At 34.8% G+C, this 26,434-nt stretch overlaps 1 protein-coding gene across 5 annotated transcripts; it reads right to left on the bottom strand.

Annotated features, from left to right (window-relative positions):
* Window positions 1–727: 727 nt before the first annotated feature.
* LOC149780374 (uncharacterized) lies at window positions 728–20,547 on the bottom strand. Of its 5 annotated transcripts, XM_089937276.1 has the most exons (13): window positions 19,373–20,526; window positions 12,968–13,234; window positions 12,286–12,552; window positions 11,139–11,405; window positions 9,987–10,253; window positions 8,831–9,097; window positions 7,179–7,445; window positions 6,045–6,311; window positions 4,912–5,178; window positions 4,276–4,542; window positions 3,594–3,860; window positions 2,958–3,224; window positions 728–1,553 (listed from the first exon to the last, which is right to left on the bottom strand). In XM_089937276.1, exons 1-13 carry the CDS (start codon window positions 20,148–20,150, stop codon window positions 1,528–1,530), a joined length of 3,741 nt encoding a protein of 1,246 aa, XP_089793402.1. In that variant the 5' UTR covers window positions 20,151–20,526; the 3' UTR covers window positions 728–1,527. The 5 variants fall into 5 exon arrangements, with proteins under 5 accessions (XP_089793402.1, XP_089793406.1, XP_089793405.1 ...); XM_089937280.1 differs by lacking the exon at window positions 2,958–3,224 and having other exon boundaries at window positions 19,373–20,547; XM_089937279.1 differs by lacking the exon at window positions 12,968–13,234 and having other exon boundaries at window positions 19,373–20,524.
* Window positions 20,548–26,434: the final 5,887 nt, after the last annotated feature.

Here is a 26,434-nt window from a genome sequence, read left to right as displayed (position 1 = left end):
TGTTTTATTTTGACTTTGTTTAAAATTTTATCACCCCCTTTTCTAAATTCTTCTCGTTATATAAGTTTATTGCCTTGTTGTACATCTCTGTACATTTTCCCGCGCTTATTATTCTCCCCTGATTTTCGTCTTCCTCAATGATTTTAATTTTGTCTGTCAGTCGTTTTTTTTTTCATCGTCGTTTGCTGTTTTGCTTAGTTCTATTTTGAGTCCATTATACAAGTCATTCAGAACACTAAATTCCAAACAAAATCACAACTGAAGGTTTTGTTAGGAAACTAAGTGCCTCGGAGTAAATAAGCCAAGACGATACAAACGTATTATTTGTGCTGGCTAAACGGAGTGTAGCACAACAGCTGCTTTGAAATTTGTCACCATTTAAAAAAAATTGTTACAATGTTAGACTAGCGATAGAAGACATGCAATGTAGGATACAGGTTATAGCCGGCGTCCCTTCAGCAGCGAACATGCAAGTGATAGGACATTAAAACGTGTATCGTTCAGCTGGAAACAAGAATGGTAAGAAAGATACTACAATTATGCATCTTGAATTTCCTCAAGATGTACTTTCTTAGTTCTTCAAATCAGAATGGAATTGAAAACCTGATACACACGGAAACTGAAATGTAATTTCAACTACCTTTCCAATCACATATTCTCCTCATTGCACTAAATTGACCAAATAAATTCAGTCCCTCATAAGCAAAAAAAACAGAACTGTGTTGGATTAAAAGGAAAAAATGTTTATTGATGAATCTACGGCTGTGTATTTATTTTGAAATACAGCATAAATTCAATTAATTTCTTTCTTTAAGTGTATTCCTTATATATTAGGCCTAAGGTAGAACAACGAAATGAGTATATACAAAATATTACTGCATTTATATGGGAAAATACGAACTCGTTTTATCTGAATAATAATGCACTCATCTGTGTGTGTGTGTTCTGGAAACGGCACATTTTATTGTCTGAAATATCCACACATCTACAGTGATCTCGGATCATTGCTTGCTAATTATTTTTTATACTTACCGTTCTCGAATGGAGACAGCGCTGTACTTTTCTATACTCACAATATACGTTACTATATGACTAGTCAATCTTCAATGTATATGTTTAGTTGTATATCAGCTTCACTTACTCAAGATGAAAGTGTTGTTTATATTGTATTACTCAACATGTTCAAAACTAAAATATGATACGACAAAATTGTTGACGTTAACTTGATAACATCAAAATTTGAACATTATCTTATAGAACTATCGGTATAAATTGTTCATGGAAGTGAGAGGCGTCCACAATGGGTTTTAGTAACAAACGAAGTCATTCATATTTATTTGCTGTTATATAACCCTGTTTTAAAACTGGATAGCCTTCTACAATCTTTATTTTCTCCGTTTCGTTGTATATTATAACTGGCCTTCATCAGTGGATCGTGGTGTATATTAGTCATTTCAAAACTTTCTTGCGACCAAGATACAGGCCAGACATCGAATTCTATGACAACGTTCAGCAGTGTCACATATGTTAGAGGACACTCAGTACGCCAATGCCTGAAGATAAAAGAAAAAAATTCGGTCTAAAGTACTGCCAAGTATGTGCTTAAATACTGTCTTGTTTTGGTGACACCAAACTCAAAACAGTCTAATCATAATACACTGTATTAATATATCCAGAGACACCCCGCACCAATGAAAATAATTTAACAGTGTTTGCTAGGGAGTGTTTTATTATCTCAGTTTGCGATGCTCAGGAACCCTCCCATATGGGATGAATCAGAGCCAATATACTTTATGTATTTTTTGTGTTTATTTTAATATTTTTCATGTGTTCTTTATATATTTATGTATTATTAGAACAAACAATAACCTATTTTAAAGCACTAACACTCTGATGACACCTGTTTTATTTAATTCTTGGGTCTGTTATTCTGATAATCATGGATAATTCCTTATTTGCTTGGCCGTTATTTCAGTACCTGCCTTGGCCCGTCTGTCAGTGATAGACCTTCCATGCTGATTTTGTTTTTGTAAGGACATTTTGACGTGATCGTCCGTTGATAATGTAGGCTATTGGCAATGCGTGTTATATGTAATTCAGGCATTTCCATTGCCAGCAAAAAATATTGCTAATATTACTTTCAAGTCAAGTGACTTTTTAATGATTACTCTGAAATGAAAGGGACAAAACTTTAAAACGTACTATTGCCGAGTGCCTGGCTTATTATGATGATCAAAAATTGATGTCACCCAATCAGATCATCCTCGGCCTTATTCCACAGAAAGAAAAAGGACCCTAGGCCTGTCGCAACAGGAGTGATGCACTCTGTCAGTTGCGATACACCAAACCCATAAAATGTATATCGATTCCTACAACTACATCAGAGTTGATCTTTTTATTTTTAGACTTGACTGAAAATGGGCGATGTTTCAAGTGGATATTATCAGTGGTAATATATATATATATATATATATATATATATATATATATATATATATATATATATATATATATATATATATATATATTCTAAAAAAGAAATTGTTTGATTGTTTACCACTTGTTGGATAAATGGTATTTCCTTTTTACTTTATATATTTATTTACCCCATCAAACGGATGAGCAGATTTCTAAGTGGAGATGTTATCTATTACTTTTGTTGGAATAAACATCGCTGCTAAATAACTTGGAGGATATTCACAACTTCAGTTCCATATCATATTTTACAGCTTTTTACCTTATCAACAGAACTGTTTCGGCTTATAATATATAACATATGGACAAACAGTGGGAGATAATCTGTGCAATAATGCAAAGATATTCCAACTGCTGGCTATCAATCTTAACAAAATTATATTAGTCTAAAATCAAGTTTAAGGAAAAGATAAAACGATTATTGAAATGATCAACACCATTTAAATGAAACTTTTCTCGAGAAATGAGAAATATTGTTGCACCTGGTGCCACCTGACGTTTACAGAACACATCCCACGTTGACTGCCATGCGCATTCGGATATTCCTATGGAAGAAGAACATCCTTGTTTGGCCGACTGCATGACAATATATGCGATTCCGTTGGCAGCCCATCCACAAGCGCATTTTTCATATCCATCTTTATATGCACCATCCAGGTCTTCATAAGTAGCGATGGAGGTCCCTCTAGATTCACAATACGTTTTGGATGCATTGAAGTCCAATTTGTAATTTGTTGAGTAATGGATTACTGAAATGCATGAAAAACAAATAATATATCGAACATTTTTATACGCATTAAAAATAAAATACTCATTTCTCGCATGCAATACAGTAGTTAATGATTGAGTTGGATGTGACCTAATGTTCTTTTTCCTTAATGTTATGAGATGATGACAGTTGATGTCGTTTGTATCTCAATTAAAGAATAATTCATTTCAAAGGAAGATCATTTTACATTGCTTGTGAACTGCAAGATAGTTGTACTATGTGCGAAAAACATGCTTCTTTAAGTGTCCTTAATCAAATGGCAGGCGCAGATAAAACGAATATTGAAATAATCGAAATCATTTAAACGGAATGCTTGCTGGAAACAGAAACATGAGATTTATTGTCGCACCTGGTTCCACCCGGCGTTTACAGAACACATCCCACGTTGACTGCCATGTGCATTCGAATATTCCCATGGAGGAAGAACATCCCTCTTTGGCCGACTGCATGACAAGATATGCGTTCCTGTTGGCAGCCCATCCACATTTGCATTTCTCATAACCATCTTTATAAGCCCATTCCATGTCTTCATAAGCAGCAATGGAGGTCCCTTTGGATTCACAATACGTTTTTGCCGCATTGAAGTCCAATTTATAATTTGTTGAGTAATGGATTACTGAAATTCATGAAATATAAATAAAATACCACAAAATTTAAACGCATCACATATAAAACACTCACAAGTTATTCTTCTCGTTTGAAAAACATCAATCCATGATGGAAGAGGATGTGACGTAATGTAGTGTTGTACTAATTCTATTTAGATGATTGTAGCTTTCCTTATATCTCTTGGAAATAATACATGATTTTAAAATAAGATTGGTCAATATGCATCGGATTTGAATCGCATTATCCATTATCATCTACTACAAGCAGCAAATTTCTTTCAATTGTGCAAATTTGTTAAATCTATTTCTGAGTTTTTGTAACTAAATAAAGTTTTAGGCACAAATATAAAGATTATTGAAAGAATGGGAACAATTTAAATAGAATGTTTACTATAGATTGGAGTATGAGAGTTGTTATCGCACCTGGTTCCACCCGGCGTTTACAGAACACATCCCACGTTGACTGCCATGCGCATTCGGATATTCCTATGGAAGAAGAACATCCTTGTTTGGCCGACTGCATGACAATATATGCGATTCCGTTGGCAGCCCATCCACAAGCGCATTTTTCATATCCATCTTTATATGCACCATCCAGGTCTTCATAAGTAGCGATGGAGGTCCCTCTAGATTCACAATACGTTTTGGATGCATTGAAGTCCAATTTGTAATTTGTTGAGTAATGGATTACTGAAATGTATGAAAAACAAATAATATATCGAACATTTGTATACGCATTAAAAATAAAATACTCATTTCTTGCATGCAATACAGTAGTTAATGATTGAGTTGGATGTGACCTAATGTTCTTTTTCCTTAATGTTATGAGATGATTACAGTTGATGTCGTTTGTATCTCAATTAAAGAATAATTCATTTCAAAGGAAGATCATTTTACATTGGTTGTGAACTGCAAGATAGTTGTACTATGTGCGAAAAACATGCTTCTTTAAGTGTCTTTAATCAAATGGCAGGCGCAGATAAAACGAATATTGAAATAATCGAAATCATTTAAACGGAATGCTTGCTGGAAACAGAAACATGAGATTTATTGTCGCACCTGGTTCCACCCGGCGTTTACAGAACACATCCCACGTTGACTGCCATGTGCATTCGAATATTCCCATTGAAGAAGAACATCCCTCTTTGGCCGACTGCATGACAAGATATGCGTTCCTGTTGGCAGCCCATCCACATTTGCATTTCTCATAACCATCTTTATAAGCCCATTCCATGTCTTCATAAGTAGCGATGGAGGTCCCTCTAGATTCACAATATGTTTTGGTCGCATTGAAGTCCAGTTTGTAATTTGTTGAGAAATGGATTACTGAAATTCATGAAATATAGATAATATACCGCAAAATTTAAACGCATCACATATTAAACACGCACAAGATATTCTTCTCGCGTGAAAAACATCAATCCATGATGGACGAAGATGTGACTTATTGTTGTGTTACATTAACCCTATTGAGATTATTGTATGTGTTTACTTATATCTGTTTGAAAGAATAAATGATTTGAAAAAAAGAACATGCTAATTGATGTCACACAGTGAACTATATAATCTTGTAGCTGAGAGGATTTTCAGTCGTGCATTAAGATCTATCACTTTCAAGTTGTATTATATGTTGTCCCCAGTATTACATTTTTGCGCAGGAAATCTTATTTCTTTAAATTGATGAATTCAAGTGATTATTTGTTCGTGAAATACAAAAGTGCTCTAATAAAATTCATGGACAGAGACATTCACTGGAATTAGCATATAATTCAAGCCTAGAATTATATTACTGTGATTCCGCAAAACAACTGTTGACACATAAACACTCTACAAGCTACCACAACACATCATCCCCTTTAGTTCTTGGATTTTGTTTTATACTTCTGCTGAATTCAGGACTATAAATTCTGTGGACTTTAGTCTCTAAATCTTGGGTTATTGTGGAATTTAATTCGCAATACCATAAGTTCTTTTTTCTCATTTTCATTTTGTATTCTCAGGAAATATATTATTTGTTGAATTTTGTTGCCTTTCTCACTTTTCTGCTGCTTCTTTTAAGAGCATATACATCTATCAGCTATGTTAAGTGTCTTCTATTAGGTTTCAAGCACGAATAAAACGAATACTGAAATAATCGAAACTATTAGATGGAATGCTTGCTGGAAACAGAAACATGGGAATTATTGTCGCACCTGGTTCCACCCGGCGTTTACAGAACACATCCCACGTTGACTGCCATGTGCATTCGAATATTCCCATGGAGGATGAACATCCTTGTTTGGCCGATTGCATGACAAGATATGCGATGCCGTTGGCAGCCCATCCACATTTGCATTTCTCGTATCCGTCTTTATAAGCCCAATCCAGGTCTTCATAAGTAGCGATGGAGGTCCCTCTAGATTCACAATACGTTTTGGTCGCATTGAAGTCCAATTTGTAATTTGTTGTGAAATGAATTACTGAAATTCAAGAAATATAGATAATATTCCGCAAAATGAAAACGCATCACATATAAAACACTCACAAACTATTCTTCTCGCGTGAAAAACATCAATCCATGTTGGACGAAGATGTGACTTATTGTTGTGTTAAATTAACCCTATTGAGATTATTGTATGTATTTCCTTATATCTGTTTGAAAGAAGAAATTATTTGAAAAAAAGAACATGCTAATTGATGTCACATAGTGAACTTTGTAATCTTGTAGCTGAGAGGATTTTCAGTCGTGCATTAAGATCTATCACTTTCAAATTGTATTACATGTTGTCCCCAGTATTACATTTTTGCGCTGGAAATCATTTCTTTATTTCAAGTGATTATTTGTTCGTGAAATACAAAAGTGCTTTGATAAAATTCATGGACAGAGACATTCAATGGAATTAGCAGATAATTAAAGCTTAGAATTATATTACTGTGATTCCGCAAGAATAACTGTTGACACATAAACACTCTACAAGCTACCACAGACACATCATCCCCTTTAGTTCTTGGATTTATTCTGGACTTTTGCTGAATTTTATTCAGGACTTTAAATTATGTGGACTTTAGTCTCTAAATCTTGGATTATTGTGGGAATTCGCAATACCATAAGTTCTTTTTTCTCACTTTCACTTTGTATTCTAAGGAAATATATTATTTGTTGAATTTTACAATGCTTGTTGCCTTTTACACTTTTCTGCTGCTTCTTTTAAGAGCATGTACTCGTAACAGCTATGTTAAGTGTCTTCTATTAGGTTTCAAGCACGAATAAAACGAATACTGAAATAATCGAAACCATTTAGATGGAATGCTTGCTGGAAACAGAAACATGGGAATTATTGTCGCACCTGGTTCCACCCGGCGTTTACAGAACACATCCCACGTAGACTGCCATGTACATTCGAATATTCCCATGGAGGAAGAACATCCCTCTTTGGCCGACTGCATGACAAGATATGCGTTCCTGTTGGCAGCCCATCCACATTTGCATTTCTCATAACCATCTTTATATGCCCATTCCATGTCTTCATAAGTAGCGATGGAGGTCCCTTTGGATTCACAATACGTTTTTGCCGCATTGAAGTCCAATTTGTAATTTGCTGAGTAATGGATTACTGAAATTCATGAAATATAGATAACATACCACAAAATGTAAACGCATCACATATAAAACACTCACAAATTATTCTTCTCGCGTGAAAAACACCAATCCATGATGAAAGACAATGTGACATAATGTTATTTTAGGTCTATTAAGATGATTGTAGCTGCTCTCCTTATATCTCTTTGAAAGAATAAATGATTTCAAAATAAGATTGGTCAATCTGCATCGATGTGAATCGCATGATCGAGTCAAGCCTAAAACAAGCAGCAAACTTCTTCAGAGCTGCAAATTTGTTAACTCTATTTTGGTTCTTTTTTTAGCAACATCTTATATATTTATACGTTGTGCAAATACTATGTTATGTTATGTATATTTAATTTTCTTTGTTTGTTACTTTTATTTTAATTGTTGTTCTGTGTGTCAACCTGTTGTAATGTTACATTGTGAACTGGACATAAGCTTGTCCAAAATAGAATTCATTTCTGCTCGACTTAAATTGACTTTATTCGGTAACGAAATAATACATAGCTACTACATTATTCTCTATGTGTATGGGTTTAAGATCAGTCTTATTATTAATGTTTCCGAGGGTCTGGGTCTAGGTTTTTTAATTTGCATAAGGTATTTTACATAGTCCAGGTTCTTGACTTTATTTGCGAAATATCAGGATCATTCTAGAAGGTAATTTTCCATTAGGTAATATTCTTTCTAGAACATGTTAATTGTGACCTGATGTCACGTAGGGAACTATATAATATGGTAACTGAGAGGATATCTTAGTCATGCTTTAAGATCTAGCACTTTCAAGCTGTATTATATGTTCTGCCCAGTATTTCATGATTAGCTGGAAATTTTGTTTTTTCAAATTGTTGAATTAATGTGATTATTTTTTCGTGAAATACAAAATTTCTTTTATACAATTCATGGACAAAGACATTCACTGGAATTAGCAGAAAGTTCAAACCTGGAATTATGTTACTGTGATTACAGAAAATACTGTTGACACATCAACACTCTGCAAGCTATCACGGACACATCATCGTCTTAAGTTTTAGGATTTCTTCTGGACATTTACTGGATTTTATTCAGGACGTTAAATTGTGCGCGCTTGTGTCCCTAATTCTTGGGATATTTTAGGATTTAATTCGCATAACCGTAAGTTCTTTTTTGTCATTTTCACTTTGTATTGTATGGAAATAAATTATTTATTGACTTTTACAAAGCTTGTTGCCTTTCGCTCTTTTCTGTTGCTTCTTTTAAGATCATAAACTCGTAATAGCTATAATAATTGTCTTCAACTAAGTTTCAGGCGCAAATAAAACAAATATTGAAATAATCGAAGCCATTTAAATAGAATGCTTGCTGGAAACAGAAACACGAGAATTATTGTCGCACCTGGTTCCACCCGGCGTTTACAGAACACATCCCACGTTGACTGCCATGTGCATTTGGATATTCCCATGGAAGAAGAACATCCCTGTTTGGCAGATTGCATGACAATATATGCGATACCGTTGGCAGCCCATCCACATGCGCATTTCTCGTATCCGTCCTTATATGCATAATCCAGGTCTTCATAAGTAGCGATGGAGGTCCCTCTAGATTCACAATACGTTTTCGTCGCATTAAATTCCAATTTGTAATTTGCTGAGAAATGGATTACTGAAATTAATGAAATATAGATAATATACCGCAAAACTTAAACGCATCACGTATAAAACACTCACAAATTATTCTTCTCGCGTGAAAAACACTAATTCATGATGGAAGAGGATGTAACGTATTGTTGTGTTATATTAACTCTATTGAGATGATTGTAGGTGCTTTCCTTATATCTCTTTGAAAGAATAAATGATTTGGAAGAAAAAAAAAACGAATATGATAATTGATGTCACATAGGGAACTATATAATCTTGTAACTGAGGGGATTTTTAGTCGTGCATTAAGATCTATCACTTTCAAGTTGTATTACATGTTGTCCCTAGTATTACATTTTTGCGCTGGAAATCTTATTTCTTTAAATTGTTGAATGCAAGTCATTATTTGTTCGTGAAATACAAGAGTGCTCTGATAAAATTCATGGACAGAGACATTCAATGGAATTAGCAGATACTTCAAGCCTATAATTCTGTTCCTGTGTTTCCGCAAACAAACTGTTGACACATAAACACTCTACAAGCTACCATAGACACATCACCCCCTTTAGTTCTTGGATTTATTCTGAACTTTTGCTGAATTTTATTCAGGACTTTAAATTATGTGGACTTTAGTCTCTAAATCTTGGATTATTGTGGGATTTATTTCGCAATACCATAAGTTCTTTTTTCTCATTTTCATTTTGTATTCTAAGGAAATATATTATTTGTTGAAGTTTACAAAGCTTGTTGCCTTTCTCACTTTTCTGTTGCTTCTTTTAAGAGCATATACTTCTATCAGCTATGCTAAGTGTCTTCTATTAGGTTCAGGCACGAATAAAACGAATACTGAAATAATCGAAACCATTTAGATGGAATGCTTTATGGAAACAGAAACATGGGAATTATTGTCGCACCTGATTCCACCCGGCGTTTACAGAACACATCCCACGTTGACTGCCATGTGCATTCGAATATTCCCATGGAGGAAGAACATCCCTCTTTGGCTGACTGCATGACAAGATATGCGTTCCTGTTGGCAGCCCATCCACATTTGCATTTCTCATAACCATCTTTATAAGCCCATTCCATGTCTTCAAAAGTAGCGATGGAGGTCCCTCTAGATTCACAATACGTTTTTGCCGCATTGAAGTCCAATTTGTAATTTGTTGAGTAATGGATTACTGAAATTCATGAAATATAGATAATATACCGCAAAACTTAAACGCATCACGTATAAAACACTCACAAATTATTCTTCTCGCGTGAAAAACAGTAATCCATGATGGAAGAGGATGTAACGTATTGTTGTGTTACATTAACTCTATTGAGATGATTGTAGGTGCTTTCCTTATATCTCTTTGAAAGAATAAATGATTTGGAAAAAAAAACGAATATGATAATTGATGTCACAAAGGGAACTATATAATCTTGTAACTGAGAGGATTTTTAGTCGTGCATTAAGATCTATCACTTTCAAGTTGTATTACATGTTGTCCCTAGTATTACATTTTTGCGCTGGAAATCTTATTTCTTTAAATTGTTGAATGCAAGTCATTATTTGTTCGTGAAATACAAGAGTGCTCTGATAAAATTCATGGACAGAGACATTCAATGGAATTAGCAGATAATTCAAGCCTATAATTCTATTGCTGTGTTTTCGCAAACAAACTGTTGACAAATAAACACTCTACAAGCTACCATAGACACATCATCCCCTTTAGTTCTTGGATTTATTCTGAACTTTTGCTGACATTTATTCAGGACTTTAAATTATGTGGACTTTAGTCTCTAAATCTTGGATTATTGTGGGATTTAATTCGCAATACCATAAGTTCTTTTTTCTCATTTTCATTTTGTATTCTAAGGAAATATATTATTTGTTGAAGTTTACAAAGCTTGTTGCCTTTCTCACTTTTCGGTTGCTTCTTTTAAGAGCATATACTTCTATCAGCTATGCTAAGTGTCTTCTATTAGGTTCAGGCACGAATAAAACGAATACTGAAATAATCGAAACCATTTAGATGGAATGCTTGCTGGAAACAGAAACATGGGAATTATTGTCGCACCTGGTTCCACCCGGCGTTTACAGAACACATCCCACGTTGACTGCCATGTGCATTCGAATATTCCCATGGAGGAAGAACATCCCTCTTTGGCCGACTGCATGACAAGATATGCGTTCCTGTTGGCAGCCCATCCACATTTGCATTTCTCATAACCATCTTTATAAGCCCATTCCATGTCTTCATAAGTAGCGATGGAGGTCCCTCTAGATTCACAATACGTTTTTGCCGCATTGAAGTCCAATTTGTAATTTGTTGAGTAATGGATTACTGAAATTCATGAAATAAAAATAACATACCACAAAATGTAAACGCATCACATATAAAACACTCACAAATTATTCTTCTCGCGTGAAAAACACTAATCTATGATGGAAGAGGATGTAACGTATTGTTGTGTTACATTAAGTCTATTGAGATGATTGTAGGTGCTTTCCTTATATCTCTTTGAAAGAATAAATGATTTGAAAAAAAATAATATGGTAATTGATGTCACCTAGGGAACTATATAATCTTGTAACTGAGGGGATTTTTAGTCGTGCATTAAGATCCATCACTTTCAAGTTGTATTACATGTTGTCCCCAGTATTACATGTTTGTGTTGGAAATCTTATTTCTTTAAATTGTTGAATTCAAGTGATTATTTGCTCATGAAATACACGAGTGCTCTGATAAAATTCATGGACAGAGACATTCAATGGAATTAGCAGATAATTCAAGCCTATAATTATATTACTGTGATTCCGCAAGAAAAACCGTTGACATATAAACAATCTACAAGCGACCATAAACACATCATCCCCTTTAGTTCTTGGATTTATTCTGGACTTTTGCTGAATTTTATTCAGGACTTTAAATTATGTGGACTTTAGTCTCTAAATCTTGGATTATTGTGGGGATTCGCAATACCATAAGTTCTTTTTTCTCACTTTCACTTTGTATTCTAAGGAAATATATTATTTGTTGAATTTTACAATGCTTGTTGCCTTTTACACTTTTCTGCTGCTTCTTTTAAGAGCATGTACTCGTAACAGCTATGTTAAGTGTCTCCAATTAGGTTTCAGGCACAAATAGAACGAATAGTGAAATAATCGAAACCATTTAAATGGAATGCTTGCTGGAAACAGAAACATGGGAATTACTGTCGCACCTGGTTCCACCCGGCGTTTACAGAACACATCCCACGTTGACTGCCATGTGCATTCGAATATTCCCATGGAGGAAGAACATCCCTCTTTGGCCGACTGCATGACAAGATATGCGTTCCTGTTGGCAGCCCATCCACATTTGCATTTCTCATAACCATCTTTATAAGCCCATTCCATGTCTTCATAAGTAGCGATGGAGGTCCCTTTGGATTCACAATACGTTTTTGCCGCATTGAAGTCCAATTTGTAATTTGTTGAGTAATGGATTACTGAAATTCATGAAATAAAAATAACATACCACAAAATTTAAACGCATCACATATAAAACACTCACAAGTTATTCTTCTCGTTTGAAAAACATCAATCCATGATGGAAGAGGATGTGACGTAATGTAGTGTTGTATTAATTCTATTTAGATGATTGTAGCTTTCCTTATATCTCTTGGAAATAATACATGATTTTAAAATAAGATTGGTCAATACGCATCGGATTTGAATCGCATTATCCATTATCATCTACTACAAGCAGCAAATTTCTTTCAATTGTGCAAATTTGTTAAATCTATTTCTGAGTTTTTGTAACTAAATAAAGTTTTAGGCACAAATATAAAGATTATTGAAAGAATGGGAACAATTTAAATAGAATGTTTACTATAGATTGGAGTATGAGAGTTGTTATCGCACCTGGTTCCACCCGGCGTTTACAGAACACATCCCACGTTGACTGCCATGCGCATTCGGATATTCCTATGGAAGAAGAACATCCTTGTTTGGCCGACTGCATGACAATATATGCGATTCCGTTGGCAGCCCATCCACAAGCGCATTTTTCATATCCATCTTTATATGCACCATCCAGGTCTTCATAAGTAGCGATGGAGGTTCCTCTAGATTCACAATAGGTTTTGGATGCATTGAAGTCCAATTTGTAATTTGCTGAGTAATGGATTACTGAAATGTATGAAACGTTGTATCTGTGTTTTTTGTGTTTGTGCAGAGCGATAATGCCACATAGGCGTACATGTACACAAAGATAATGGACGTATGGACTAAAAGATGTTGATATGAATATCACGAGTTGCAATGGTATGGATTTGGTCAGATCACCAAAACTATTAATACAAGATACATGCATTAGCTACACTTACGAGCAGCCCTAAATAATATACCACTAACTTCGAAACATATCACGTTTTAGGTATTAAGGAATTATCCTTCTGAAATGAAAACATCAAACGATCAGAGAAGTGGATGAGAGGTACTTTTTTTTCCTCACAAATCGTATTATGATGCTTGTAGCTGATTTTATTAAATTTGAAATAAAAACTAAATTGAATGTAATATTGGTCTGCTTGCTTCGGGTTAAATTGCGCGGTCAATTTTTGCATAAACAGTTGTCATTTTTGTTCTTGAGACGCAATATGTTTTGTTGCTTCTATTTTGGGGAAGTTTGAAACATCTTCGATAGGTGTACATGGTGCACATAATAAACTTTCTTAAAAACGATTGCACACATTTAGATTTTGCCTGCTTGAAGTAAGTTGTACTTATGGACTGACATATTTTCTTTAATTCTATAAAGAACATTTTTAAACTTCCAGCTTGTATTAATGTATTTCTATCAAAACAAAGAAAACCTCAATGACAGCAGATAAGATCCTTAAGTCAGCATCAGTGTACAAACTCGAGTCCAAGACGGACGGAATACTTGACTGTGCACGCTTTCTCGTGGTCGGCTTTTTTTTGAAGTTTTCTTCAGTAAATTTGAAAAAAATCCACATGTTTGAAATATACTGATGATTTAGTGTGACTGCGTCGGTGTATGTCTCTATGTGTTATAAGACACCTTAACATAACTTTATCAGTGCTGTTAAGACATTTTCATCGACACATTTAATGAAATGTTTCGTCTGTGCCTAACATGATAAGTGTGATAGTTCGTGATATACGTGGATCAAAGGAATTTTATTTTGTATACGCGGAGAGTAGGCAAACTATTATTTTTAAGAAAGATATTATTTTAATTCTTTCTGTTTTCGAGACAAAGGGTACTTAAGATTTTACTTTTAATATTATTTAACACCTGAATTATATCAGCATTTTACTTTTAATATTATTTAACACCTGAATTATATCAGCATTTTACTTTTAATATTATTTAACACCTGAATTATATCAGCATTTTACTTTTAATATTATTTAACACCTGAATTATATCAGCATTTTACTTTTAATATTATTTAACACCTGAATTATATCAGCATTTTACTTTTAATATTATTTAACACCTGAATTATATCAGCATTTTACTTTTAATATTATTTAACACCTGAATTATATCAGCATTTTACTTTTAATATTATTTAACACCTGAATTATATCAGCATTTTACTTATATTAGAAACTACTGAGCGTTCAATCTATGGGACAAACAATTCTGTTTCACCACTTCTGTTGGAAATATTGTTTCAACCTTTTGTTTTTAAAATATTTTAAACTCCTTAATTTCAATAGCGATAGACCACGCTCAGGGCATTACTTTTCTGAGGTTGTCATAGCTAGATTTCAATTCCATTTTTTGTTTGTTTTATCTTCTTTTTTATAGTGCATAAACCTTTCCTCACACTTGTAAATCCCACGAAACGAATTTGTTTGGTGGATTTAACTATCCTCCCGTCCTTAATTTTCATTGGCAAACTGCAATCAAGCCTTGTATTATTTCAAAAATGTTTGGACCTTAAATTAGCTCTAAACTCCAGTCATATGGCTGACTGAACACATGTGCAGCCCATCCACAGGCACATTTCACGTATTCATCTTTACAAGCCCATTCAAGATCTTGGTAAGCGGCGATGGATGTCGCTCTAGATTCACTATACATTTGGACGCATTGAAGTCCAGTTTGTTATTTGTTAAGTAATGGATTACTGAAAAGCACGAAAAATCGTATCTTTGATTTCGTCCAGCTTGGCGAAAGGAAATTGTTACATTAGCGTAACCAATTACAATGCTAAGGGACAGATCGAATAAAATAAGGTGGGAGGAATGTAACGAGTTTCAATGGTCGGGGTTCAGTCAGGTCACCAAAACTATTAATAAATGATAAATGTTACAGCTTCACTTGCAACCAGCCGTAAATAATATATCACTAACTTCAAACACACCACACATTTAGTATCAACAAATTATTCTTCCAGCACGAAAATCTTCAAGCGATTAGAGAAGTTGGTGTGACGTAATTTGTGTTTTCTAATCAAGTAATTGCAGTTGATTTCAATAACTACGTTCAAATTAATACCTAATCAACTAGCATATTTCTTTCACAGGCGATTTGTGTTTGCTATTATTTATATCTTTTGAAATATCTTCGTTATTTTACCCTGTGCTAATAATAAGCTCTTTAAGGAAAAATGCACACATTTAAATATGCCACCATGAAAAGGTCAATCCTAGTCGTTTTTTTAATTACTGTGTTTATTAAAACAACGTTTTAGGCTTCAAACTTTTGAACTCATCAGCTTGAATCTACAGATACTTATACTTAGAATTTCAAAAATAGCTAATCTCAAAAGACGTTGATCTTAGAAGACCAACCTAGAAATTAATCCATCAAGTATCTTGGAGGCTGGGCCCTTGAAGGTATTTTGACCTCGAAAATACGCCGCCCAATCACCTCATACTTTCGCCGATCTCGAAAATAAATCACCTAATATACTAATACACATATATGTTGTATGTATGGTAGTTACCATAGTGATAGCGAGAAATAATTAATCTATCCTTAAAGGACCATATATTCTTATAATATATTAAAATGGCCGCTCCGATGGCCTAGTGGTTAGAGCGTCCGCTCGAATGCGGGAGATCGTGGGTTCGATCCACGGCCGAGTCATACCAAAGACTTACAAAAATAGTACTAACAGCTGCCTCGCTTGGCGCTCAGCATTAAGAGGTTAATGTTAGGACTGGTCAGCCTGGTGTCAGGATAATGTGATTGGGTGGGATATCATGCTACATGTCTGCTGCATGATGCCCCAGTGCTAGACATCACTATAAACTGCCACACTGCAGACATCGTAGCGATATCTCTGACAAATTGTTAAAGCTACGTAAAAAATCGAAATCATATCACAATACATATAATAAAATAATTTTAGGTACTCCTAAACCATTGCCCCATTGTATATATATATATATATATATATATATATATATATATATATATATATATATATATATATATATATATATATATATTTGAAAAATTGGTGGAACATAAATTACTTATCAACAATATATGCCGCTGAATTTTTTAAAGATTGTAAGACATACTTGCCAATGAATGTATTCTACTTTAGTCTTCTAATGATTAGCTGAGTCGAATGCAATGTCTGCACCGAACTTTGGTCTATCCGACGTACGACTATTTTAAAACAGCTAATAATATATTGTTGGTCTATCCGACGTACGACTATTTTAAAACAGCTAATAATATATTGTTGGTCTATCCGACGTACGACTATTTTAAAACAGCTAATACCGTATTTATTGTGTAGTATTTTATACATAATAAAATGCGATTCACAAATTACTTCAGAAAGAGGATCTTTGAAAATATTCTGTCCTAGAACTAATTTAAATGAAGACATTAACACTTTACTTAGACATTGACACTTGACTCAGGCATTGACACTTGACTCAGACATTGACACTTGACTCAGACATTAACACTTGACTCAGACATTGACACTTGACTCAGACATTAACACTTGACTCAGACATTGACACTTGACTCTGACATTGGCACTTGACTCAGACATTAACACTTGACTCAGACATTGACACTTGACTCTAACATTGGCACTTGACTCAGACATTGAAACTTGACTCAGACATTGACACTTGACTCTGACATTGGCACTTGACTCTGACATTGGCACTTGACTCAGACATTGACACTTGACTCTGACATTGGCACTTGACTCTGACATTGGCACTTTACTCAAATAATGATTAGCAAGCTAAATTAAAATATATTGACCAGCTTTTGTTTCGACTTTCTATGTATAGAGCTGAAAAAGGTTTCTTTTGTAAAAATGAATACACCTTTTTGAGATATTATATATATTCGTATTATATTGAACGTTATAGAATGAATTATGTTGATGAATAGAAGGTGTACTTTTATTTTGTAATAACGTCGATCAGATGCTTTGAAAATATTTATTTCACTGCTACAAATTACTGTAACACAATGCAAATTAAATTACCTTATTGTATTTCAAAAATAGCTGATTAACGTTATTTTAGGATTGTAAAGGAGCGTCAGTTGTGAAGACTGTCAAGTAAAATAATATCATATTGTAAACAATAAGACTTACAATGAAAAAATTGCCTGACTAATGAAATTTTTCTGGAAAATCTGATGAAACTTCAGGTCCAACATTACATTGATGTGGTGGAAAAGTGCAAGTTGTAAAACACTACAACATTACACTGATGTGGTGGAAAAGTGCTGGCTTGTAAAACACTACAACATTACACTCATGTGGTGGAAAAGTGCTAGCTTGTAAAACACTACAACATTACACTGATGTGGTGGAAAAGTGCTAGCTTGTAAAACACTACAACATTACACTGATGTGGTGGATAGTGCTAGCTTGTAAAACACTACAACATTACACTGATGTGGTGGAAAAGTGCTAGCTTGTAAAACACTACAACATTACATTGATGTGGTGGAAAAGTGCTAGCTTGTAAAACACTACAACATTCACAATCAGTTACAGTGTCTGAATTAAGGGAAGTAGAAAAATAATAATTTTTGTTCCTTCCAAAATTTATTTATCATCTGCTAGAATTACAGTACGGGTTGACTAAATTACTATACGTGCTGCCCAAGACTTTGAACCGACTGATTGAACTACTTGTACATAATACCTTAATTAAAGTACGTGGTGTGCACATAATACCTTAAGTAATGTACGTGGTGTCTACTGTACTGGGAGCATCACCGAAATGATTGCACATAATGCCCGGATTACTGTTCTTAAAGTCGGAATTAATCAAAAGAATGTTCCAATAATTACACGCTCCACCTGAATCTGATCGACCCAGCGTACCTTGTATTGTCTTTAGTCTACAGTCAACACTCACAAATAGCTACACCCATGCGATTTTAAATACTAAAACGTAAAGGAGAATCTTAGTTTCTAATACAGTTAATGTCACATAAGCACATGCTTTAAACCGTCTGAATCCAGGCCGATTATGCAGGAAACACTGAAAAGTACCTACATGTCTTGAAGAATTTTCCATCGGTCTCTGAATGGCGTAAGACTCAGAATCAAGACAAATTTTAATATGGGATAAATGATTCACACATATAAAGTAATGTAGCACAATTATGAACAAAGAAAATCAAAACTATTTAAGAACTCATTAGAATGTCAAATTGCTGTGACTGTCGAAATCTTGCATTAAGACTGTTTGGTTGACTTAAATTCCTCTTCCTGATTTGAAGTCCTCTGCCAGATTTAAAGAAATGTTTAGTCCAACCAAAACGTTGACCTGATGGAGAAAGTACCCAGACAGTAATGCCTGAATCATTGCAATTTGTACATATATATATTCTATGATCCACAGTTGCGTTCATCATGGATTCTCTGCTTAGATGGATTAGTATTTAATAATAAACAGACGAAGGAATTAACGACAGATTAAAGGAAATTAAAAAGTACGCGTGCTTGCCATAATTCAATATTTGTCGCATCCGAAAGTGATACATACATATGCACCCAGTCGTATTTAACGGTACAGCTATTTGTAATACTTATGATGTTTTTATGTCTTTATTTTTGCTTTATTTCATGCCAGGTTTATTTTTTTATAAACCACAGCATGTAGCTACCAATCTATCACCTTTTGGTAAAATGAAAATATTACACCTTTTTACCTCCATCATTTCCCTCACAATGAGTTTAATTATTTTGCTTTGGTTTCCAATACATCGAGTGTAGGTTCAAACTATCGACCCCATAAAAATACAACAACAGAAAGATTGAATGTAATGAAAATATGAAGTAATACCTGTTATCCTTTTCTTTATCACTTCCATAACCTTGCTTATTCCTGACATTTCTTGGTTGACAGTTTCATTCTTTTGCTTTGGTTTCCCATTCTCCATCGTCAAACCTTTCTTGAAGCTAATGATCTCTTTTATTTCTGCCAACGCCTGACTAACATTTTTGTTCTCCTCTTTGATCATTTCAATCCTCGACATAATTTGTGTGCTGTTTTCTACCTTCATTGTCTCATTTAGATTCTTAAGCGAAAGATTTAAATATGCAGTTTCCTGTTTCAAATTTTGAATGTCCGTTAGGAGTTCCATCAGTTTGTTTCTGTCCTCCTTTGCCCCCTGCAAAGCTTTAAGTACATTTTCATTTATTTGTTTTAGAGTCACCGTTGTCATGTTTATGTTTTCAGCCTTATCTGCAATCACTGTCTTCAATACCTGGTTTAATTTATCATTTTCCTCTTGTAGTGCTCGAATCTTGGACATAATTATAATCTTTATTCTTTTCTCTTCTCTCAACCCTCTTTGCAGGGCGTACATCGAAGTTTTAATTATGGACATACAGTCCAAGTCATATACATGCTTATTTTCAGTAGTACCACACCTTCCGTAGCATCTACACATAGTTTCATTTATTCGCGAAATTCTTTCACCACGATCCGTTTGATCCTGATACCTTTTCGTTCGAATCTCTGATATATGTCCATGTTGACGACTTATCAGGCAATCACACTCCATTGGTGAAAGAGACATCACAAAACATAAGCTGATAAGAATAATTGACAACTTCATTGCGTCGAATTACAAAAGTATTTAATATCTCTGTTCCTTTTGCTTGGATTTGTTTCAATGCTCTTGATAACAAACAGTTATTTCCATATATAATTGTTTATGGACATGTTGTCAACCTAGATTACCTGTATGAATTACTCTTTGTGCTTGCTATGAACACGACTTTTGTTTCGATGCAAAGAATTTTTTATTATATAAAACGCTTCAGTTTCTGAAGTGCTCAGGAAAACTGTGTAACATCCGTTGTTCAAGACCCGAGCTATTGACTTCTGAAAGACAAAGATATAAACACCAATTTAATGTGTTTGTCATCTCGTGCCAACAATAAAGAGAAACAATTTCCAGATAAGTTCGTCTGTCTGTTCAAAGTGGGTACCACTCAAGATTTGATTCATCCACTAAGAAGTTAAAGTGCGACTTGAATTCCGACTAAATACATGAGTAAGTCTCTCTCTCTCTCTCTCTCTCTCTCTTGCTGACACATACACGGATACAAGCACGTTAACATACACGATATATAAACTATATTACACTTCCGATCTAAATGAAGCCGTGTTCCTGCGGTTAACGCGCAGTGTTTCATTTCATACCCTTGAAAACAAAGTGTTGGGCAATTATGGCATTTATTGTTTGGATTGTTCAGGGTTCTAACTCCATGTGTTTTATGTCTGTACTTAGACTCTATTTTCATCGTTTCTTTCCTAGGGGCCCCGAGTGGCCGAGTGGTCTAAAGCGCTCTTCGTTACGGATCACTGCCATCTCACCTCTGTCTACTTGGGTTCGAGTCTCGGATTCGACCAATGTGGGTATGTGAGAAAGCTTGCCAGTAGCTTCTCGTTGGTCGGTGGTTCTTCCCGGGGTTTTCCCGGGTTCTTCCTCCGCCATTAATACTGGCCGCCAAACATAGCCTATCGTGTGTTGAAAAATGGCTTTAAACCCCACAACAACAAAAATCGTTTTTTTCCATCAAATAATATTCAAGAGTTACCTATCTTGGTATTGCAAATATAATATTAACACTAGGTGTGACATGCCTGGGAAAAATTAGGATAACATTTTGTGGATATAATGTTTGTTTATCTTGGGATGTACAAACATTACTTTGCTGGCTGGTTGATCGGTTTGTTTATTGTTTGTTGTTTGCATTGATTTTGATAGTTGTTCTTCCGTTACAAACGTCTGCCTATTTCACATGATATTTAATATATGTGTATGATAATAGGCTACGGTTTCTCCCAGTACCGCTCTTACATCTGGTTTGTGTCTAGATTGAAGGACTTGACCCTTGCGATTGTATTAATTATAATATACATTCCGATAACTCCCTGCCTAACTTGCTGAATATTTGCAAACGAGCCTTTATTAAAATAAAAGTACTAATTTAACCACTTTTGTATATGGGTCAAATTTCTGAATGAGTCCATGGGTTGAAAGGCCAGTCCTTACAACTTGTGTATCACTCTTGTTTCAATAATTTCTCACTCCAAACACTTAACATCTGTGGTATATTATTATACAATTAAATAATTGCATTTATCATTGTACCATACTCACTGCTGAGTACGTTAACAGGACATATAGCATGATACCGTCGTCAAAATTTTATTTTATTATTTATTTAAAACAGTTTTCTCGATTCAACTAGACTTGACTCCAATGATAAGCACGACAAATGACATTTTCAAGACCATCTTCAAAACAGCAATATAAACTAAGTTTATTCTTCTTTATCTCCTTATGGGAACCCTGAACCTTTCCTGTAAACCTTCAAAACAAATGCAGCATCATGCATTGTTTTCTCTTGAATTATTAGCGGTTTATTTAGTACCAAATGTAACGATATTTCTTTCTAACTTCATCATGGCTTCTAATATTGCTACTTCAATTTTGGAAGTATGTACGAAAACAAAATAACAATAATAATAATAATAATAATAATAATAACAATTAAGTGCAGTAATAATGCCAATAGTAATGAAATACTAATAGTGGTAGTATTTGATATAGATAGACTCTTGTCTACTTATATAAAAGGCAAAACAAGAAAACAACGGTTGGCGTTATGACTCGAATGCAAACAATTCTCTTTCGAACCGAGGTAAACATAAAACTTTAATCCAATCACCAGAACATTGAATATAAGTCAAACGAGCCTCATTTTCTCATAACAATGTACAGCTTCTAAAGATGTATACAACTAATTAAGTTAAAATTATATTATGCAATAGTCGCTGAAATGCTGTAATAAAAAAAAAACACATTGACAGTTAATTTCGTCTCATTAAAATTAAAGCTTTGAGTTTAAAGTCATCGGGCTTTCTAAATCAATCTAGTGCTACGGCTTTTGAACATGTTATCTAGTTTATTGGTATATGTACACACACACACAAATATATATATATATATATATATATATATATATATATATATATATATATATATATATATGGCTCAGCTGTAGCTGCGGTGGTGTGTTGTGTTTGATCTTACTCATTCCGCCATAGAAATTCCTCATCCGTACCGTTATCCTGTTTTATAAATTTTTAGAAGACGCGCATCGAAAAAGCCTGACCTCCCGGCATCGGTCCAACAGTAATAGTGCTCTTTATTCTTGTCTAAGACCTTGAGTAATGAAGGTCATCAAGGTGGAGTGGAAAGATGGCATCTAATAGTGACAGGTAAGTATTACATAATTGAAATTTTAAGAGGTTAGTGTTAAGACTAGTTTTCATGGTGTCAAGATAATGTTACTAGTTGAGACATTATGCTACATGTCTGCGACATGATGCCTCAGTGTTAGACATCACTATATACTGACACACCGCAGACATCCTAGCATGCATTTAATGCAACTGGACCATGTTTCACATGCATTTACATACAACAGGACCATGTAGCACATGCATTTACATACAACAGGACCATGTCGCACATGCATTTACATACAACTGAGTTGTCTCACATGCATTTACATATAAATGAGTTGTCTCACACGCATTTACATACAACTGAACCATGTCTCACATGCATTTACATACAGCTGAGTTGTCTCACATGTATATTCATGCAACTGAACCATGTCTCACATGCATTTACATACAACAGGGCCATGTCTCACATGCATTTACATACAGTTGAGTTATCTCACATGTATATTCGTGCAACTGGACCATGTCTCACATGACTTTACATACAACAGGGCCATGTCTCACATGCATTTACATACAACTGAGTTGTCTCACATGCATTTACATACAACTGGACCATGTCGCACATGCATTTACATACAACAGGGCCATGTCTCACATTTATTTACATAGAGCTGAGTTGTCTCACATGCATTTACATACAGCTGATTTGTCTCATATGCATTTACATACAACTGGACCATGTCACAAATGCATTTACATACATCTGGACCATGTCTCACATACATTTACATACAACTGGGCCATGTCTCAGAGGCACATACACAAAGCTTGATCTTTATTTCACGTTGAACTAGTACCCAACCATCTGTTGCTTCCCTCATTCGCTTACGCTAACAACTTAGGACTGAAACAGCGCAGCTTACAATGGTGAATATTTAAGCCAGATAGACGCATCAGATCATGGGTAAATTTGACAGATCCTTGTCCCGCGGATGAATTGCTGTGTCGACTTTATAGATCACTGACATCTCATCTCTGTCTGCGTTGGTTCGATTCGTGTGCTTGGCAAACGTGAGTATGGGACGAATCTTATCAGTGGGTAATGGTTCTTCCCGGATTTTTTTCATCACCAGTAACACTGGACGCCATGCATTGTGTATTAGATACTGAAAAATAGCGTTATGCCCACAACAACAACCACTAAATCACAACATGTAGACTAAATGCCATTTTCCTTTTTTTTATAAACTGATGTCTCACGTGGCTATGTCTTGGACCAGAAAGTTACAGTCGGAATGTCCTCTGCCATTTCCACCGGTCGAGAAAGAAATCGTGTATGTAATTAGTTGCCACAGAGAACTATATTCTGAACTAATTTAATTCAAATGGGACAATATGACTGCGGAAAGAGATAAAGTCGCAATTGGAACATAGTTAGGTTTTGTGGTAAACTCCGCCGGAAGTGATTCATCAAATCCGTCATAAGTCTTCTTGACTCCCAAATGGCCAGGCAAGGGGTTACGTGGACTAGGCTAAGCATTTTCTGTTTATATGACTTCGGAACGATAATTTGACAGTTCATTGACCAATTTTCATCAGAGAGTACCACAGGTGGTCTCCATTTTCTAATAAAGAACCCATCATTCACAAAAGAAAGATTGGAATTGTGTGGATTTGGCTTTGCTAATAGCACTTTAAAACAAACGAAAGATCTCAGGATCTTGTTCCATTTCGACAACGAATGAGTGTTTTTTGTCATCATGACTCCAGTAGAGGGAATGAATAGTTAAAAAGAAAAACAATGTAATCAATATCTATTGATTGATCAATACTATGGTCAAAAGTGACCTCATCAATGGCCAATAAATATGTCAGCTAAAGGAATCAATTCCTGATCAACGCCATTCTCAAGAGCTCTCTTTGTCATAGTTTTGGTAACTGCACAAGCAGGATTCAAATCAGGGATTTCATTCTCAAGAGCATTAAATCTTTGATCCAATCAAGGCTTGTCAGTAAGAAGCAGATTATTCTCAACCTTATATCCAGCTAGATCATTGCCTAGTAATAAATCAATACAATTGTTTGGTAAAATGTCACAGCTCCGACAGCCAATAATTCTGATGTCAATGTGACACAATGGAGAGGAACAATAACAACGCCACACTCTAGCTGTTGAATGGTAACACTCTCACTAAAAGAAGACTTCTTAGAGCAAGGTGAAATACCCAATAATACAACACTCTGAAAACTCCCCATGTGCCTAAATATTTTAATAGGGATATGCATGGAAAACAACACCAATAAATGATACAGATCCGTTCCACGTTAATGTTCCATAATTCTCCATAATATAAGTTCACTGACCCAATCAATGTATTGCTTTCAATACCAAGCCGCGAAGTTTACCTCTTTAAAATGAATGCATTTGGAATAGCTCTGACCTTAATTTGGTGCTTATTTCTACATGTATCAATCAGAAATAGCGTACCCTTTATTGTTAGAATAAGTGCAAATAAGAAGAAATAAAAATCAGTCTTAAAGTAGTTTGATTTCTAATAGTTGTTTCATAATGAGATTTGGAGGTACTCGAATATAAATAAGATGATTTTGTAATTAAAACTTGCCGAGAGGAAGATGTGTTGACAATTGACAAATTGTAAGTCACAGAATAATCATCAGCTGTCCGAGCAGCATTTTCCAACGTTTCCACCTCTGGCTCATCAAGATGGGTCTTGACGTGACTGTGCATGCAGTTCTTGAACTCATCAACTAATACAAGCTGTCTGAGTGTATCATCATGTTTATTAAACTTCTTGGTGAGCACCACCTATCAAATATTTTTCTCTTTCCCTTGCAAATTCGACGTTGATTTGTCCAGTTTCTGTTCTGCAATTCCTAAATCTTTGTTCATATGCCTCAGGCACCAACTCATAACCCGCCACGGTATATTCTTTAACCATATCATACTCAGCATTATGTTGTACTGACAGGACAATGTAGATATCACGAGCTGTGAAAATAAGTAGACTTTTATTGCTAAAGTCCAATACTCTTTGTGCCATTTAACGTTTACAGCAACTTCAATGTGGAGAAATGCATTTATCTACTTTTTCCTGAAAACGGGTACTAACCTAATAAGTCTGATAACATCATCTGAACTTGTGTATAATGGGGGTAGGCGTTCTCTGCTCGCTAGCTTTCTTTTCATTTATGTTGCTTGTCCCTTTCTCCTCTATGCATCTGCATCTCTCTCTCTCTCTCTCTCTCTCTCTGCATTTGTATTTCCTTCTCCTTTACGTCCTTCTAAATTTTGTATTCACATCATTTCTTTCGGAAGCTGAAATTATCTTAATTCTACTTCGATTTGAATTTTAACTGTAATTGCTTTAATTGTATCAAAATTAGAGACCGCCTTACTAGTCAAACTGGAGGACTATCATCTAAAATTTCATTTTCCACCAATTACTGAACAAATATAGTATGTATCTCTTGTTTTGTTAACGAAATTTGATGACACTTGATAAGTTCAACTAACTCAAAGACTATAACTTTCCTGGGATTTAAAACAAAGTTCTCGTCCTTAGATGGCATTGTATACGCTTGCTAGTTCAATAAAGATTTCTGAAATGTGTC

Source organism: Sinohyriopsis cumingii, chromosome 16 (genome assembly GCF_028554795.1).
Source record: "Sinohyriopsis cumingii isolate HCF-2022 chromosome 16, ASM2855479v2, whole genome shotgun sequence".
NCBI lineage: Eukaryota > Metazoa > Mollusca > Bivalvia > Unionida > Unionidae > Sinohyriopsis > Sinohyriopsis cumingii.
This window is presented reverse-complemented; position numbering and strand designations above follow the sequence as displayed.